The 15543-nt window shown below is 43.6% G+C and overlaps 1 protein-coding gene across 2 annotated transcripts in view; it reads left to right on the top strand.

The window, feature by feature from the left end:
- Positions 1 to 14711, top strand: part of ANXA2 (annexin A2) — a 44386-nt gene extending 29675 nt beyond the window's left edge. For both annotated transcript variants that reach the window (XM_021693748.2, XM_021693749.1), the window contains exons 5-13: positions 2601 to 2714; positions 5951 to 6041; positions 7019 to 7098; positions 8485 to 8544; positions 10282 to 10375; positions 10953 to 11048; positions 11542 to 11600; positions 12896 to 13018; positions 14348 to 14711. In XM_021693748.2, coding sequence (XP_021549423.1) covers positions 2601 to 2714; positions 5951 to 6041; positions 7019 to 7098; positions 8485 to 8544; positions 10282 to 10375; positions 10953 to 11048; positions 11542 to 11600; positions 12896 to 13018; positions 14348 to 14407 — 777 coding nt within the window. In that variant the 3' untranslated portion in view covers positions 14408 to 14711. The remainder of the gene's footprint in view (positions 1 to 2600; positions 2715 to 5950; positions 6042 to 7018; positions 7099 to 8484; positions 8545 to 10281; positions 10376 to 10952; positions 11049 to 11541; positions 11601 to 12895; positions 13019 to 14347) is intronic.
- The last annotated feature ends 832 nt before the right edge of the window (positions 14712 to 15543 follow it).

The raw sequence follows: 15543 nt of genomic DNA, 5'->3' as shown, positions 1-15543 counted from the left end.
TTTCACTCGTAGCCACAGTGGAGGTGAGCTGGAAGGATTCTGGAAAAGACATTTCTTTTCTTGGGGTTGACATGACCACCAGGGTTCTGAAAGTTGCAGGTCAAGCCCTGCTATGGCTCCCACCCCCACCTACTCAAACAGTTGGAAAGGACATAAATAGGGAAGAATCCGGCTTCTATCATCTTACGTGCATTACAATTCTTTTTCCAACTAGACTTAATATAATCTTTTGTAGTGAGGCATAGAGGGGAGTATTTTATTTCTCCAGTTGCTAAAAGGATCTGGGACCTGGTAGGGCTGAGTTCCAGTTGGAGCAGAAGGCTCACCTCTTTGGATAGTGTGCCTATAGTTGCTCCTTCATTTGTCACTTATAGAGTGGGGTGTTTGAACACTGTACTTGAGTGTGTACACATAAGTGTACACAGAAACACAGAAGCCTGGATCTTGATTTCAAATTAGATAGATGGAGAACAAAGCCCTCACATACTCTGTTGGTTGGAAGATATTACCAGAACCATGATAGGGTTCATTGACCACACAGGCTTTATGTGTGTTGGGGACAGCTTACTGTCCTACTGATTCTTCTTCTTTTTATTTTATTATTTTTTAAATTTTTTATTTATTTTTTGACAAAGAGACAGCGAGAGAGGGAACACAAGCAGGGGGAGTGGGAGAGGGAGAAGCAGGCTTCCCGCAGAGCAGGGAGCCCAATGCGGGGGCTCGATCCCAGGACCCTGGGATCATGATCTGAGCCGAAGGCAGACGCCTAACAACTGAGCCACCCAGGCGCCCCTTATTTTTTTTTTTTTTAAAAGAGGGAGAGAGTGGGGGGGAGGGGCAAAGGGAGAGGGTGAGGGAAAGAGAGAGTCTTAAGCAGGCTCCATACCTAGCACAGAGCCTGACACGGGGCACAGTCTCACGACCCTGAGATCATGACCTGAGCCAAAGTCAAGAGTTGGATGCTTCACCAACTGAGCCACCCAGGCGCCCCTGTCCTACTGATTCTTTATGTCTCTCAATCTTGGGCTAAGGAAAATTGTCATCATGTATAGAAAGATACATAATTACTTGAGATCATTTCTGAAGGAGATTTTGGAAGCAGAACATTAGTGTTTTGAATGAGTTGTTTGCATAATCAAGGAGAAAGCCCTGTATTAGAGAGTACGTTGGGGTATGGACTGAAGCTACCTCTGTCATGAGCCTTGAACAGCATAGGCAAAGCTAATAGAAGTGGAGAGGAGCTGAGGAAGACAATTGGTCTTCTGTTTTTTCAACATTCAAGCAGATGCTAAATTTCTCCATATAAGGAATGGTAGTGTTTTATTTATCAAACATTTCTGGGGTTTCTATTATGTGCACAGCCCTGTGCTAGACCTTATGAGAAGCAAGAAGTTGAATGCCGATAGGAGTTTATAGTAGAAGTGGAAGATGTCAGTAGGTACCCAAATTTGAGGTTTGAACAGAGAATGGGTAGAGGGGTGTCAAGGGTAGGTTAACTTTGGAATGACCTAACCTCAGATTTCCAAATTGGAAAATTGGTGCTATAATTGGAAGGTGTTGCTTTTCAAGTCCCTTTCTAAGTGTGGTGTGTTACTAGGACACCGGGAATCAGAAGAGAGTAGGTGGTGGAATGCATGGTCCAGATGATTGCCAGGATCCATCTCAGTTCTCACCACCTAGGAATGATTTGAGAAGATTCTCCCTGAAGCAGACTACACATCACCTCCTGGCACCTGCAAATACTTCTAGAGGCTAACCATGATAGATGCCATGGGGTGCTGCTGGCAAGCAGAAGAGAAAGAAGGAAGGGAGAGAATGGAGGGAAAAAGTGAAAAGAAAGGAAAATAAAAAAAATAATGGGAGAGTTCAGGCATCACTCAGTGCTCATGTTGTGTGGGACATTTAACCGCCAGCTTAAGTGGCTGTAAAGAGACACATTGAGTTTGGGCATTTGTCTGCATACATTGGGGCTGACTCAGACCTCTGACTTAACAATCTACGTTGTGACAGTGGAAACCTTAAAAAATAGTGCAGAGCAGGGACTTCATTCGCCCGTCGTCTCTGTCAACTCTGTCCCGAATTGGTGTGGACAAGTAGATGTTCTCTCTGTCCTAGATGAAGCGATTTGCATAGGAAAGCTTCGTGATCCAACTTCCACCCATGGTGGGGCTCCTGGTTCCTCCGGAGACTTTTAGGAGCCACCTCTGGCGCAGCTGCACCAACATCTTTTACTCTAACCACCTCCTTCTTAGCAGAGGCCTTGACCTTGGAAAGTGCCCTATCTTCCATGAGTGGTTATCACTTGCAAGTGTGCTATAAAGTGCCCTCACACTCCTAGCTTTCTGAGGAGTTGCATATTGCCCTGGTTTCTTTGTAACGACTGGAAGAAGATGCCTCAGTCAGCCTGGATGTCAAGGGATTTTGTCAGAGCAAAGTCTGATCCTATGGTTTCTGACATCGGAGTCTGTTGAAGGGAATGCAGTTGAGACAGTTGGGTCTGAGATCCCACACATCCTGCTTGCTTTTGTTTTATTCACCAGTTTTAAAAGGAATATTGGTTACCAACCACGTTTTCCATGTTCTTGCCCGTTTTTCTGAAGGAACTTGCATCAGCACTCAAGTCAGCCTTGTCCGGCCACCTGGAGACCGTGATTTTGGGCCTTTTGAAAACACCTGCTCAGTATGATGCTTCTGAGCTGAAAGCCTCCATGAAGGTAAACATGTGTGAGATGCAATCTCTGTCAAATCCGCCATTAATATTTGTGAATTACAGCTCTCTGGGTATAATTAGGTGATTTTCATTTTTGTTAAATTCTCATTTGGAACCATTTTTTTTTTTTTTTCCTAATGAACTGAAGCTATAAGTCTCAGGATTTGTACCAAAAATATTTCATTACTCTTTTTAAGACTGTAAAGAAATTTCATGATGCTGGGAAGTCAGTTATCCAGCTGCTACTGCTTGGCACCTGGGCAATTGGAATACCATTTGGAAAAACTACTTCCTTGATTACACTTCCTCCTTAAAAAAACATTTGTTGTGACATTAAGGCAAAAGTAAAACTCATAGCTTTTGTCAAGTGAAGCTTGCAAATTCTGCCCATGTTCTCTTGGGTGTTTCTTCTTCTGACCTTCTCCTGTCAGTCCCATTGTTTGATTCAAATTCAGGCAAATCAGGACATTACAGTACATATAAAGGGTGGTTTCAGGTTGTAATTGGTACCTGTGTTTTGTTCAAAATATTCTAGCACAGATTAACTCTTTTGTTTGTTTTTTTGTTTTTGCAAAGTTATTTGGAATTTTAGGTTGCATTAGATAGTAGAAATTCCAGGTTAGAAACTCCCTGAATTCTGTGTGTACCTAAAACATTAAGTATTATATAAATGTGATAGATGCATAAGCATAAATGCATTTACAGCAAAACATAACCCCTTTTATAGTATGTGCCTGGAACACTTTGACTAATCTGATACTGCCCTCTGCTGATAAAACTGGGTAAAGCCTCCAGAGTGGGGGTGGGGGGAGAGCTATGGTTCTCATTTTTTTATTCGAAGTCCAAGTATGTTTTCTGTGATGCTCCTGTTTCTGAATTACGAAGAGACCAAGCTATAAGCCTGTCACCAGAGCTCATGTCACGGTTCATGGCATCCCTTTCCCCAGAGAGCACCTTGAGAGTGAGGCAGCTTCGCACACCAGGCATTTCCACCATCCAGGACTTGATAGCTCAGGGCTGCCACAAGATTTGTTGGGGAATCTCTTTCTTCCTTCAGTTCTCCAGCCTAGCCCAAGCTGTGCTCAGCTTACTTGAGCAGACTGGCTCTGAGTTTCCTAAGTAGGCTGTATTGCAGAGAAGGTATAATGAAGAAGGACAAAATGTCAGCAACATTTAATGATCCTGCTTGATAAAAAGGACACTCCTGAAAACCAAATCTGGGGTTTTTTGGAGCCATGGATGAGTCAGCCTGTCCCTGGCCATCATCACTTCAGATCAGTTTATCTTACTTTCGTCAAAAATGTATTTAGTTGTGATGTGCGCAATTTTACTAGTATCTGTTACTAGGTATTAGTGACTTGAAATGGACCTGCTCAAGCTGTCACTCACCGCTGGAATCTCCGTAACAGGGCCCAATGAAAGGTGCTTTGACTACTAAATCTTTGACCTTGTGCTGGCTCTCCCATTAGCCCTCACAACCGAGCACCCTTCTGAAATCCATAAAGCTCGAAGTGACATTAACTGAGCTATGCTTTTTTTAAAAAAAAATCTGTTTTGACTTCTGGCAATACCAGTGGCAGGATTAGCCATATGTTATGGTAGAAGTTGCCCTTGTGATAGGAATTGTGGACAGTCTGTGGGAAGCGTGGGCCACGTTTTGGAAATTTCCAAGGTCACCTCTGAATCCAGAGATAAAAATGCTTTTTGAATCCTCAGATGTTAACACTGGTAGATCAGCAGTGGAAGAAAACATCTTCTAGTGTCACACGTGTTTACACTGTAACTATGTCAGGACATAGTGTTTCTTCCAAGGCATGAGTCATTTTTAGACTATCTTTCTATCATCTCAAGATTGAAAACCTGCCCCTAACATATTTGAAGACACTCAGTAGTCACTCTGTAACATGTGTATAGAATGTTGTGTAGACCTTTTGCTCAGGTGGGAAGAAAGCTTGGCTGTGCTAGAACCTCTACATATCATGATTAAAAACTCTGGAAGAAGAAGCATTGGCTCAGAGATTTAGATTAAGAATAAAATTCAAAATTAACCGTTAACCTGAGGTTTAGCCTATATTATACAAACCACTTTTCAGGGGCATAGGAACTCTAATAAGTTTAATTAATAGCTGACACACTTTTCATGTGGATAAGTAAGTTTCTTATTGTGTTAACACCTTATAATTGATTTACATTTTAAACAGTTGTAATTCTACTTAGTTCAAAGTGATATTTCCATATTCAGAAAGACAACTATTAGAGAATCCTGATTATTAAATCTTGACTTTGATCATGAAGCCAGCTTTGAAATACATGTTTCATTGAGTCCTTTCAAGCTATCTGGCACGTTCAAAAGTGTATATATTAAATTTGAATACATCACCCGTCAAATTCTTATTCCTTAATAAAGTGTTGGTGTCTAGGTTTATTTGGCACTTCATTATTTCCTTTTGCTTCCCTAAAATGCCTGAAGAGTGCATAGTAATCAAGCAAAAATGGAAATACAATAATGAAATTTTTAACATTAACCCAATTTTACATTTCAAAGAGGTGAAGCTAAAAATTTTATCTTATCTGTACCTTTCCCTGGCAAAAGACTTATTCCATTCCAGTGATGCTGGCAGCAAATGACAACAAACTGTCTATATTCCTGTATTTTAAATTACTGAGCAGAATTATTTAATAAAGAAAATTTCCCAATCTATTAAAATAATTTAAAAAATAAAGAAAAATAGGAAGAAGAAAAAGTTACTCATTTTGTAAACCCATCACCCAAAGGCAACTATAGTGATACAGTTGAGCTCAGATGTATCACTTATACCATCTTTTATTCTAGTGAAGCATTTTTTTAAAAAGATTTTATTTATTTATTTGACAGAGAGAGAGACAGCGAGAGAGGGAACATAAGCGGGGGAGTGAGAGAGGGAGAAGCAGGCTTCCCGCTGAGTAGGGAGCCTGATGTGGGGCTCGATCCCAGGACCCTGGGATCATGACCTGAGCCAAAGGCAGACGCTTAACGACTGAGCCACCCAGGTGCCCCTATTCTGGTGAAGCATTTTTTAAAAAAATAGAAAATAACATTATGTTGTGCCGAGGAATACAGGACAGATCCCTCAGTAGGAGTCTAGAAAGGAGCATGCTAACTGACCCAATCCAGGTTTGCAATTTACCTGATTGGGATCAGAGAAGTAGGCTAATGGCCAAGAGGACTTTCCCTACTGATGTCTCTTGCCTGGTTCACAGGGGCTGGGGACTGACGAGGACTCCCTCATTGAGATCATCTGCTCAAGGACCAACCAAGAGCTTCAGGAAATTAACAGAGTCTACAAAGAAAGTGAGTAGCCTTAGTTCTTTGATGCAGCTTCTCAGCCCAATTTCTGTAACCTCATCATGGCTCCCTGGGCCATGTGTTGGGGACAGGATGCCCAGATTATCTATGGAGAAGTGCTCTCTGGACTGTCCAGGGGTTTGCCATGGTCCAAGTCCCTCTTCTCTATCTTCTTGTGGCCCGTTTTGGTAATTACACTCCACTAGAATTTCTATAAAAGGATAGGCAGGAGGGAAAGGAGAGAAAGCAAAATTTTTCTTTTTTTTAAGGGTCTGATGGGAGGGGTAGAAAGCATTGTACATGGATTTAATGTATTGGGTGCTTTCTGGTCTCTGCTTAAGAAGTTCCCAACTATGGATTGTGGATAATTATTGCAGGAGGCCTGTGGATATGTGTGCACCCAGCACTACAGGAGGCTGTGGGTAGAATCAGTGATGTAGCTTACATGTGTATCAGTTCCTAGGTTTCAATGTAGAAGCTATTTTGAATAATAAAATACAGATTCATTCAAAAGTACTCTTTAATTCTTACTAGCTTTTGCCACTGTGCATTTTCTCATTCAGTGGATAGCAAAGCACAATTGGGGTGTGTGTGTGTGTATGTGTGTGTGTGTGTGTGTGTGTGTGTGTGTAGCCTTCCAAATTCTTTTCATGTTCAAACTGAGTTTTCATAGTCAAGAAGTTTGAGAAACAGTATTTTTAGCTACAAAAGAGGTCACTGATCAAAGGTGAGCTTGAGGATTCCTGATTTGATCCTGCCCTTTCTATCTCCTGTCACTGATAATAACATTTGGCTCTGATTTTATGAGGCTAAAAATCATAAAATAAATCATGGACCATCTGCCCTCATGTGGGTGGATACATCCATGCTGCCACAGCTGTTTCTGCTCCTCAGAGGCTTAGTGTGGGGTGGGGGCGGTTGGGGTGGGTGGCTGGCTGGCTGCACAGGCAGGAAGCATAAAACCAGATGTGTTGTTTTCCAAGTGTACAAGACTGATCTGGAGAAGGACATCGTTTCTGACACATCTGGTGACTTCCGCAAGCTGATGGTTGCCCTTGCAAAGGTTGGTTTCCGGTTTATTTCTTTTTCCTTGTTTCCTCCAAAGGCAAGTCCCATTCTTCATTTTATACCTGGGAACAAATTAACTCAATCCTCTGTGCCTGCATCAGAAATTCCAGCTGCATTTCTGACAGGGGGTATGCACTGTCACTGCAGAGTTGTCATTTTTGTATAATAGGATTTCTTATCCTGGGAAACCGCATGGTCAAATGGACTTTGGGGCCAGAGGAGGAGCAGGCAGCTCTCAAGTCCTGGCCTGGATTATGTGCCAGCCCTCACCACATGACGTGGGGAAGGTCACTTTGCCTCTGTCTAGGGCCACATAAGGCCCGGTGGGAAGTGACCCTCTTGTTTTTCTTTCCTTCTCTCTGCTCTCACTTCTTATGAGAGGGTTTGCCCAGGTAGTCCTTTGCCCACAGAGGGGGTCTTTGTTTGCTAATGTTAACACAGAAATGTGGACGAAAGGCATTTCCCTTCTGAAATCTGACCAGTATGCAGTTTAAGGCCTATGTGCCAGGGGAGGGAAGAGAAATTATTTTCTCCAGGAACCTCAATGACAAATGATTGATTGGTATGCTGCCTCCTGCCCACTCATATCTCTGTTACTGTAACAACTCCATACAGCCCTCCCCGCCACCTCCTCGTCCTGTGTCCCACCAACCACCCATCTTTCTGGAGTCCACATTCACTAATTCACTCCCTTGATCAAAACCCATTTCTGCTACATCAAATCCAAACTCTAACTGCCTATAAAAGTTCCCTAGACCCTGTCCCCCCCTTACTTCTTCCTTCGAGGATTCCTTCCTGCTTACCTTCTGCTCTAGCTGTGTGGCACCTCACTGACCTGTGGCATGCTCAGCCTGTCCCTGTGCTGTTCTTCCTGTGGGGAATGGCTTTTTCCTCCACGCCTTTACTAGCCTCATTGACTCAGGCCTCAGTGTTCACCTCGGCCCTACCCCGTTGTCCGCAGACTTTGCTGACCGTACTGACAGATCTCTCCCTTCTTCTGCATTTTATGTCTGTGTAAGCCATGGATCACTGTGCTGTTTTACCTTTTATTCCATGCTTATTTTTCCATCTGGATAGTAAGCTCTCTGAGGGAAGGAACTAAGTGTCATTAGTGCTTTTTTTTGGAGGTAGTGGGAATTCTAGTAAGTGCTTGTCCCAGGAGGGGGTTGATGATGGTGAGGCACACCCCTCCCACTTCACTGCCTCAATTACTTTACCAGTCTTGGTCTGGTCTAGACTTCAAAGTGAAGAAAAATTTAAGTATATGTGTGTTCTATAAATTAAATAATGGTTTACATGAGTTGGAGAGAAAATAAAATTTTCAACATTAAAACACACAAAGAAACCTGTTTGATGTTCTTACTTTTGTTTTCTTCTGTAGGGTAGAAGAGCAGAGGATGGCTCTGTCATTGATTATGAACTGATTGACCAAGATGCCCGGGTAAGTGCCAAGCTTCTTGCTTGAGTTTCTGTTTTCTATCAAGTCTCTAGATAGTCTGTACAATGGTTATCGATCCAGTATTAACAATTTACCTCCAAACTTAGTGGCTTAAAACAACAACACTTAACATCTCTCAGTTTCTGTGAGGATGGCTTAGCTGGGTTTTAGCTCAGGACTCCCATGAGGCTGGGCCAAAATATTGACCAGGGCTGCATTGTCTGAAAGCCTCACAGCATTAGGCGGATCTACTTTCAAGATCACCCAGCCACGTGACTGTTGGCAGGAGACCTTACATTTCTCCGCCTGGGCCTGCTTGAGCATCCTCGCACCTGCCTTTCCCCAGAGTGAGTGATCCAAGAGAGAAAGCAAGGAGGAAGCCAAATGCTTGTTATCACCTAATCTCAGGAGTCACGGTGTCATTTTTTTTTTAAGATTTTATTATTTATTTGACAGAGAGAGAGGGAGGGAGAGAGTGCACCAGCAGGGGGAGTGGCAGAGGGAGAGGGAGAAGCAGACTCTGCTTTAGGCTTTGCTTGTGTGAAAGTACCAGATTCTGCAGGGTGATAAGGCTGTGTGCACTGCTATGCATTTAATACAAATAAACACCAGTAAACAACATGGCACAATGGAAGAAGATGGTGGAGGCAAAGCCAGGAATAGGAAGGCTTATTGCCCTTTGTGGTGAGGGAAAAGGGGGAGAGTAGCAGAGACCCTTCTTTTCTGGTTGAACAGCACTTTTGCTGGTTCTAGTCCCATAATCACTAAGAACTGTTTGTTAAGCTAATTCAGATCATTATGAACTGCGTGCCTTTCCCAGACGGTCAACAACTATCTCAAAGCATTTTATGAGAGCTTCAGAACAAAATTAATTTAAATTCATTTTAGTTTTAAAATTCAGTATGTTCCGGGGTACCTGGGTGGCTCAGTTGGTTAAGCATACAACTCTTGATTTCAGGTCAGGTCACGATCTCAGGTCGTGAGATCGAGCCACACGTCAGGCTCCGCACTTGGCATGGAATCTGCTTAAGATTCTCTCTCTCCCTCTCCTTATCCTCCTCTCCCCTTTCCCACTTTCCCTCAGCAAATAAATAAAATCTTTAACAAATAAAATAAAATTCAATATGTTTCACACAGCATCTTTAGCAGGAGGTAGAGAAGGGTTTTAAATAAAGTAATAGAAGTTAGGTTTTACAACTCCTAGATAGTGGGTGGTCACTGAATGAGTATCTTATCCTTGTGTAAGTCTTCCTCCCTCCCTCCCTGCCATTCTTAGCATTACCTGTAGCCCCTAAATTTTCCAGAAACTAAAAGGGAGACTTCCTGAGTCTCTAAGAAATGTGTGTGTGGCACCTGATCTGAGCTGTCTTCAGCAGACAACCATTAGCTTATTTGCTAACAAAAGTACCAAAGGAAGGAGTGCTGTGTGCGCTAATGAACATTTACTTGTCCTACTGTATAGGAATAGAAGCTCTTAGTTCTTCCTTTGGCATTCGAGGAAGTAGATGTGTACAGCACACACCTCACGATCTAGTCTCATGCTGTGTTTGTGCCTAAGGAAGACTGCTCTTATCTAAGACTTTTGACTTAAATACAACATTTTTGCCCATGTCTTCAGTGCAATCATCCTTTCTCATTTGGAATTTTCAGTGTATGGGTTTTGAGTTTTTTTGCATGACATTTTTTTATGACCTTACCTTGGATCGTGTAGTCAACTTTCTTGGCTGATTGTACTTGTAGGATCTCTATGATGCTGGAGTGAAGAGGAAAGGAACTGATGTGCCCAAGTGGATCAGCATCATGACTGAGCGGAGTGTGTGTCACCTCCAGAAAGGTGGGTTCTATACTGAAGAGGTCTTTGAGCCTAGGGATGGTCCTCTCAGCCCAGCTTGTTGGTTATCTGTGTTGGGGCCTGGGTCTGCCAGAAGAAAGTTCACTCTCTACTTTGCACCCCATAATCTCATCCATCTTCCATCACCAGATCCATTTGCCCTTCTCTCCCGTTTTGGATCCTTCTTTCTCCTAAATGTTTTCCACATTTGATGCTTTAGCTTGCTGCTCCTTCTTGTCCAGGATCATTTTATCTTGCCATATTTGTTGAAGTAATGGAGTTTCCTGGACACTATGTACTGTTTCTCATTGCTCCCAAATAGAATAGGTTCCACTCAGAGTTAAAGATGGTCAAAGTATGTGGCCAGGCTGTGCCATTCAGGACAGGTGCCTGGTACAGCTGTCTCAAGCCAACCAGTGCCATGTCAGCTCTGGTCCACCATGACAACCCCTAATCCTCTAAGATGCTGTGATCATCCCAGTTGTTTAGTTATTTTTACCATGGTACATACCATGTGAGTGATCATTGACAGCTTTGATTAGCGACTCTGTTATAGTAATTACTGTTTGCTTCTCCTTAGTATTTGAAAGGTACAAGAGCTACAGCCCTTATGACATGCTGGAGAGCATCAAGAAGGAGGTCAAAGGAGACCTGGAAAATGCTTTCCTGAACCTGGGTGAGCAAGTGTGGCAACCCCCCGTCCCGCCCCCCCCCCGCCCCTGGCCCATCCCTTTCAGCTTTCAGGAAACTGTGCCATAGCAGAAGTGACAAGTGGCAATCCTTTTCATTCACATGTGTTTGGGATGTGTGGCTCATTTACCTGATTTGGGTAGTTGTATAATCTTCACTGTATAAATTTAAGATATGAAACTGAGGAGGGCTTGAAGCTGGTAGAGTGAGGAATTGCCCAGAAAGAATAAGATGACAAGAAAAAGGGCTCTGTTGGGGAATCTCACATATCCACTTGGGTTTTTCTGCAGCCCTTAGTGTCCCCTGGTTTAAAATGACAGTGGAGCTGAGTTTCAGAGGATCCCCAGTTTTCCCTTAGTTTTTCCCATTTTGCAGCCCATTCCTGTTATGTTAGGTCATCTTGTTTGTGCCCTGGGGTCGGGGTCTCACCCCTCACTGGAGAGGAGAGGAGCAGCTGACCCCTTTTCTTCTCTCCACAGTCCAGTGCATTCAGAACAAGCCCCTGTATTTTGCTGACCGGCTGTATGACTCCATGAAGGTAAGGGCACTCAGCTGAGAGGTCCATGTTTGCACACTAGGCTTTTCATCTCTCGTGCCCCAAACCAAGTCTCCTTGACTAGTGGATGGTGGAAGGGCCCCCGCCGTCCAGGTGCAGGAGTGTACTGGGCAGCCGTGGTTGTATTTGACAGGCAAGAAGACCACAAGTCAGTCTTCTCTGTCTCTCCCCAACTACTTGAACATGTGTTTGTGTGCAGGTAGAAAATAAAGTACCAGATGGTAATCGTGTCTGATTCCTGCTTAGATTTCTCAGGGATTGCCTTCTATTACCCCAAAGTAAAGACAGGCAAGGAAGGGAGAGATTACCAAGCAACCACTGTGCAGTAGACGTGGTGCTACTTACTTCATCTGAAATCATTACCAAAAAGCCCATGTGGCTTGTGTTATTTTCTTTATGGATCGGGAGACTGGAGCTCAGAAAGCTTCAACTCATCTGACATTACATAGCCACCTTTGAACTTGGGTCTGTCTGACTCCGAAGGCAGCCCTGTCACTGTCTCTTGAATGGACTGTCTCTTCCCACAGTCCTGTCCCATTTTCTATGCCTCAAATGTCCCTTGTGCTTTCTGGCTTCCTGGCCCTTCTTCCTGGATCACCTCTTGTCCACTCCCATCTCCCTCGGGTTCTGTGTCAAATAGGACCTGTTCCTCAGTGCCCCTGGTCTGAGACTCTGGAAGTAAACTCAGTGGTCTTTACTGTTTATACCATTCAAAATGGCACAGAGCCACAGTGAACACGTGGTGGCATGTGTTCTTTAAGCCCCGAGAGCCAGGAACTGTTTGTTACATGTGTAAACCCGCACACTTCTTAAACTGAGCCATGCCGTACTTGGTGCTCATGCAAGTATATTTCGTGAGCATAGTGGGGCTTTGTGTTGATTTCATCCTGGCATGTTTGGAATTCCAAGGTGCTCATTTTTCTTTTTTTAATTTATTTTTTCTTTTTAATTTTTTTAGAGAGGGAGTGAGGGAGGGGCAGAGGGAGAGGGAGAGAGAATCTCAAGCAGGCTCCACGCCCAGTATAGAACCTGACGTGGGGCTCAATCTCATGACCCTGAGATCATGACCTCAGCCTAAATCCAGATTCAGATGTTCAACCAACTGAGCCACTCAGGTGCCCCAATATGATCGTTTTTCTTAAAGGAGTAGTTCACCATTACCTTTGCAGTTTCTTAGAGGGCAGCATCAAGAACTCAGATGAGTTCCATGTGTAAGAAAACTTACTGGATTAACACTGTCAGCGAATTGTAACTTGGAACATCAACTTGGCTTTCAGGGCAAGGGGACTCGTGATAAAGTCCTGATTAGAATCATGGTCTCTCGCAGTGAAGTGGACATGTTGAAAATTAGGTCTGAATTCAAGAGGAAGTACAGCAAGTCTCTGTACTACTACATCCAGGTAAGCCCTGTGGTGATGTGTTGGCCCTCCCTGGCCATCCAGAAGGCCCTGGGTCCCCGGGCCGGGGGCCTGTCAGAATGATGACAAAAGTGGTGGTTTTCTAATTCCTTGGGGAAGAGTTGCTAGTCATCAGATACCATGGGTCTATTTTGATTTGTCCTAGAATCTTAGAGGGACCGGCAAAGATTTTATACTTCCCACATCTGCTATTCTATAGTGATAATTGGTGTTCATGACAATGATCCTGCAAGACTTGCTGACATCAATTAAATTTTACATTTTATTAAGTGGTTGACCCTTGAACAACACAGGTTTGAACGGCACTGATTGATTTATCGATTTTTTTCGATAAATACAATGTAGTACTGTAAGTGTATTTTCCTACTAATATTTTTTTATCCCGCTTACTTTATTGTAAGAATATAGTATATAATACACATAACATACAACATATGTGTTAATCGGCTGTCTATGTTACTGGTATGGCTCCCAGTCAACAGTAGGCTATCAATAGTTAAGTTTTTGGGGCATCAGAAGTTATATGTGGATTTTTGTAAGGGTGGAACAGAGGTGGCGGGGGTTGGTCCCCCTCAGCCCTGTACTGTTTAAGGGTCGACTGTTTCCATTTTTTGAAAGTCCTCTACAATAGGCCTGGCAGTGTTTAGTTACTCAGAACTTCCATCTCTCCCATCAGTTTAGTCTCTGTTTTGGAGAGATGCAGCCTTCGTATGCAAGGGGGTGCTGCTCACAGTGGCCCCCGGCTGGGTATGTCAGACAGGCATTGCAGCCCCCCCCCTTCTAAAAGACCCTGACATTTTCAAAGGCATGTCAGTGGTTAACCAAGGATGAATTTTGAGGTGGGTTTGGTATGCCTGGGTTTATTAGGGCACATGTTTCCACACTTCACTACCTTATTCCTGCATGACCTTAAGAATCCTGGAAACAACATTGAGAGGCAGGAAAGGCCCTCGTCTTCTGTGGAAGCGTGAGGGCCGGCGAGAAAGTGGTGGTGCTTGCAGGAAGGACCTCACTGCAGGAAGAGCAGGCCGGCTTGTGTGGGTCTGATTCCTCGCTGTGTGGATCCCCAGTACCTCACCTTCTCTCTGCCCTTGTGGTCATGTCACTCGAAGGTCTCCCCTGGGCCAGACTCCCTGAGGGCCTGCTGATGATGGCTCGGGTCTTTGTGTCTGGGCAGGTCCCACAGAGCCTTCTCTTTGCTACTGCTAGGGGAGGCTCTCTGTGTGCGTTGAGCCTGCTTCTATGCTATTGCAGAGTTGGGGTCTTTTTTTCGGATGCTGAATTTCTTTTTTTCTCCTTGGCTATTTGTAGCAAGACACGAAGGGTGACTACCAGAAAGCGCTGCTGTACCTGTGTGGTGGGGATGACTGAGGCCCACAACGGATGAGCACCCAGCAGTGGTGCTCCTTTGTTTCCAGCTAACAGTTCTAGAAAATAGCTTGTGACTAACAGACCCCTTGTGCCTGTCCCCGTGAGGATAGCGTTAGCCTCACCCTCCCCATCCTTATGTCAGTTGCCTAAGCATTGCCTGCCTCTCATGTCTATCTAGTCTCTCCTTTTAGCCAAAGAAATGAACATTCCAAGGAGTTGAAAGTGAAATCTATGATGTGAAACACTTTGCCTCTTGTGTACTGTGTCATAAACAGATTAATAAACTGAATTTTTACTTTATAAACAAGTACTTTGTCGACCTTGCTTTTGACTTAATTGTTTAAAAATCAAACACGCGTCAAAAAATAAATAAATAAATAAAAATCAAACATGCATGCATAAGGGCTGTATTGTTCAGCTGGTAAAGCTGTCCCCTGGAGGAGTAAAGCTCTAGAACTCAGCTGACTGATATGATAGCCACTATCCAGATGTGGCTATTTACATTTAAATTAATACAAATGAATAAAATTTAAAATTCAGTTCCTCAGTCACACTCTCCACATTTCAAATGCTCGATATCCACATGTGGTTACCAGCCAGTGTATTGGACAGCAAAGGCACAGAACATTTCCATTATACTAGAAAGTCCTTTTGTACAGCTCTTCATGCCCAGGGGATGATAGTACCTCCAGAGGAAAACTCCCATCTGCTTATCTTTTTACAGGTAAATTAGGTGAAAACCAGCGTCAGTGGTGGCCTCCAATTGGGAAGAGGAGTCGGATGGCATGTAGGCTCTAGCAAATACTGCAAATATGTCTATAAGTCATTAGACTTAGAGAAATAAATAACGTTCTGCCCCAACCTCAAGGACACACCTGTCAGTGAGTCAGGCTATAGTATTCTTGTAAGGAGGTGTAACAAAAGTGGATTGGGGGCACAGAGAAGAAAGTGATTGCTTTTGGGAGGATTGAGGAAGATGACCCAGAGGAGAAGGAAGCATTTTTGCTGTGTCCGAAAATCTAAGGTGAAGTTTTTACAGCAGGGAGGAAGCTCTCCACCAGGTTTTTATGGTTCTGATAATGGAACAGGTGATTCACATTATTGGCGCTGTAGGCACCAAGACTATATACAGAAAG

The sequence above is a fragment of the Neomonachus schauinslandi genome, chromosome 9 (genome assembly GCF_002201575.2).
Source record: "Neomonachus schauinslandi chromosome 9, ASM220157v2, whole genome shotgun sequence".
Lineage (NCBI taxonomy): Eukaryota > Metazoa > Chordata > Mammalia > Carnivora > Phocidae > Neomonachus > Neomonachus schauinslandi.
This window is presented reverse-complemented; position numbering and strand designations above follow the sequence as displayed.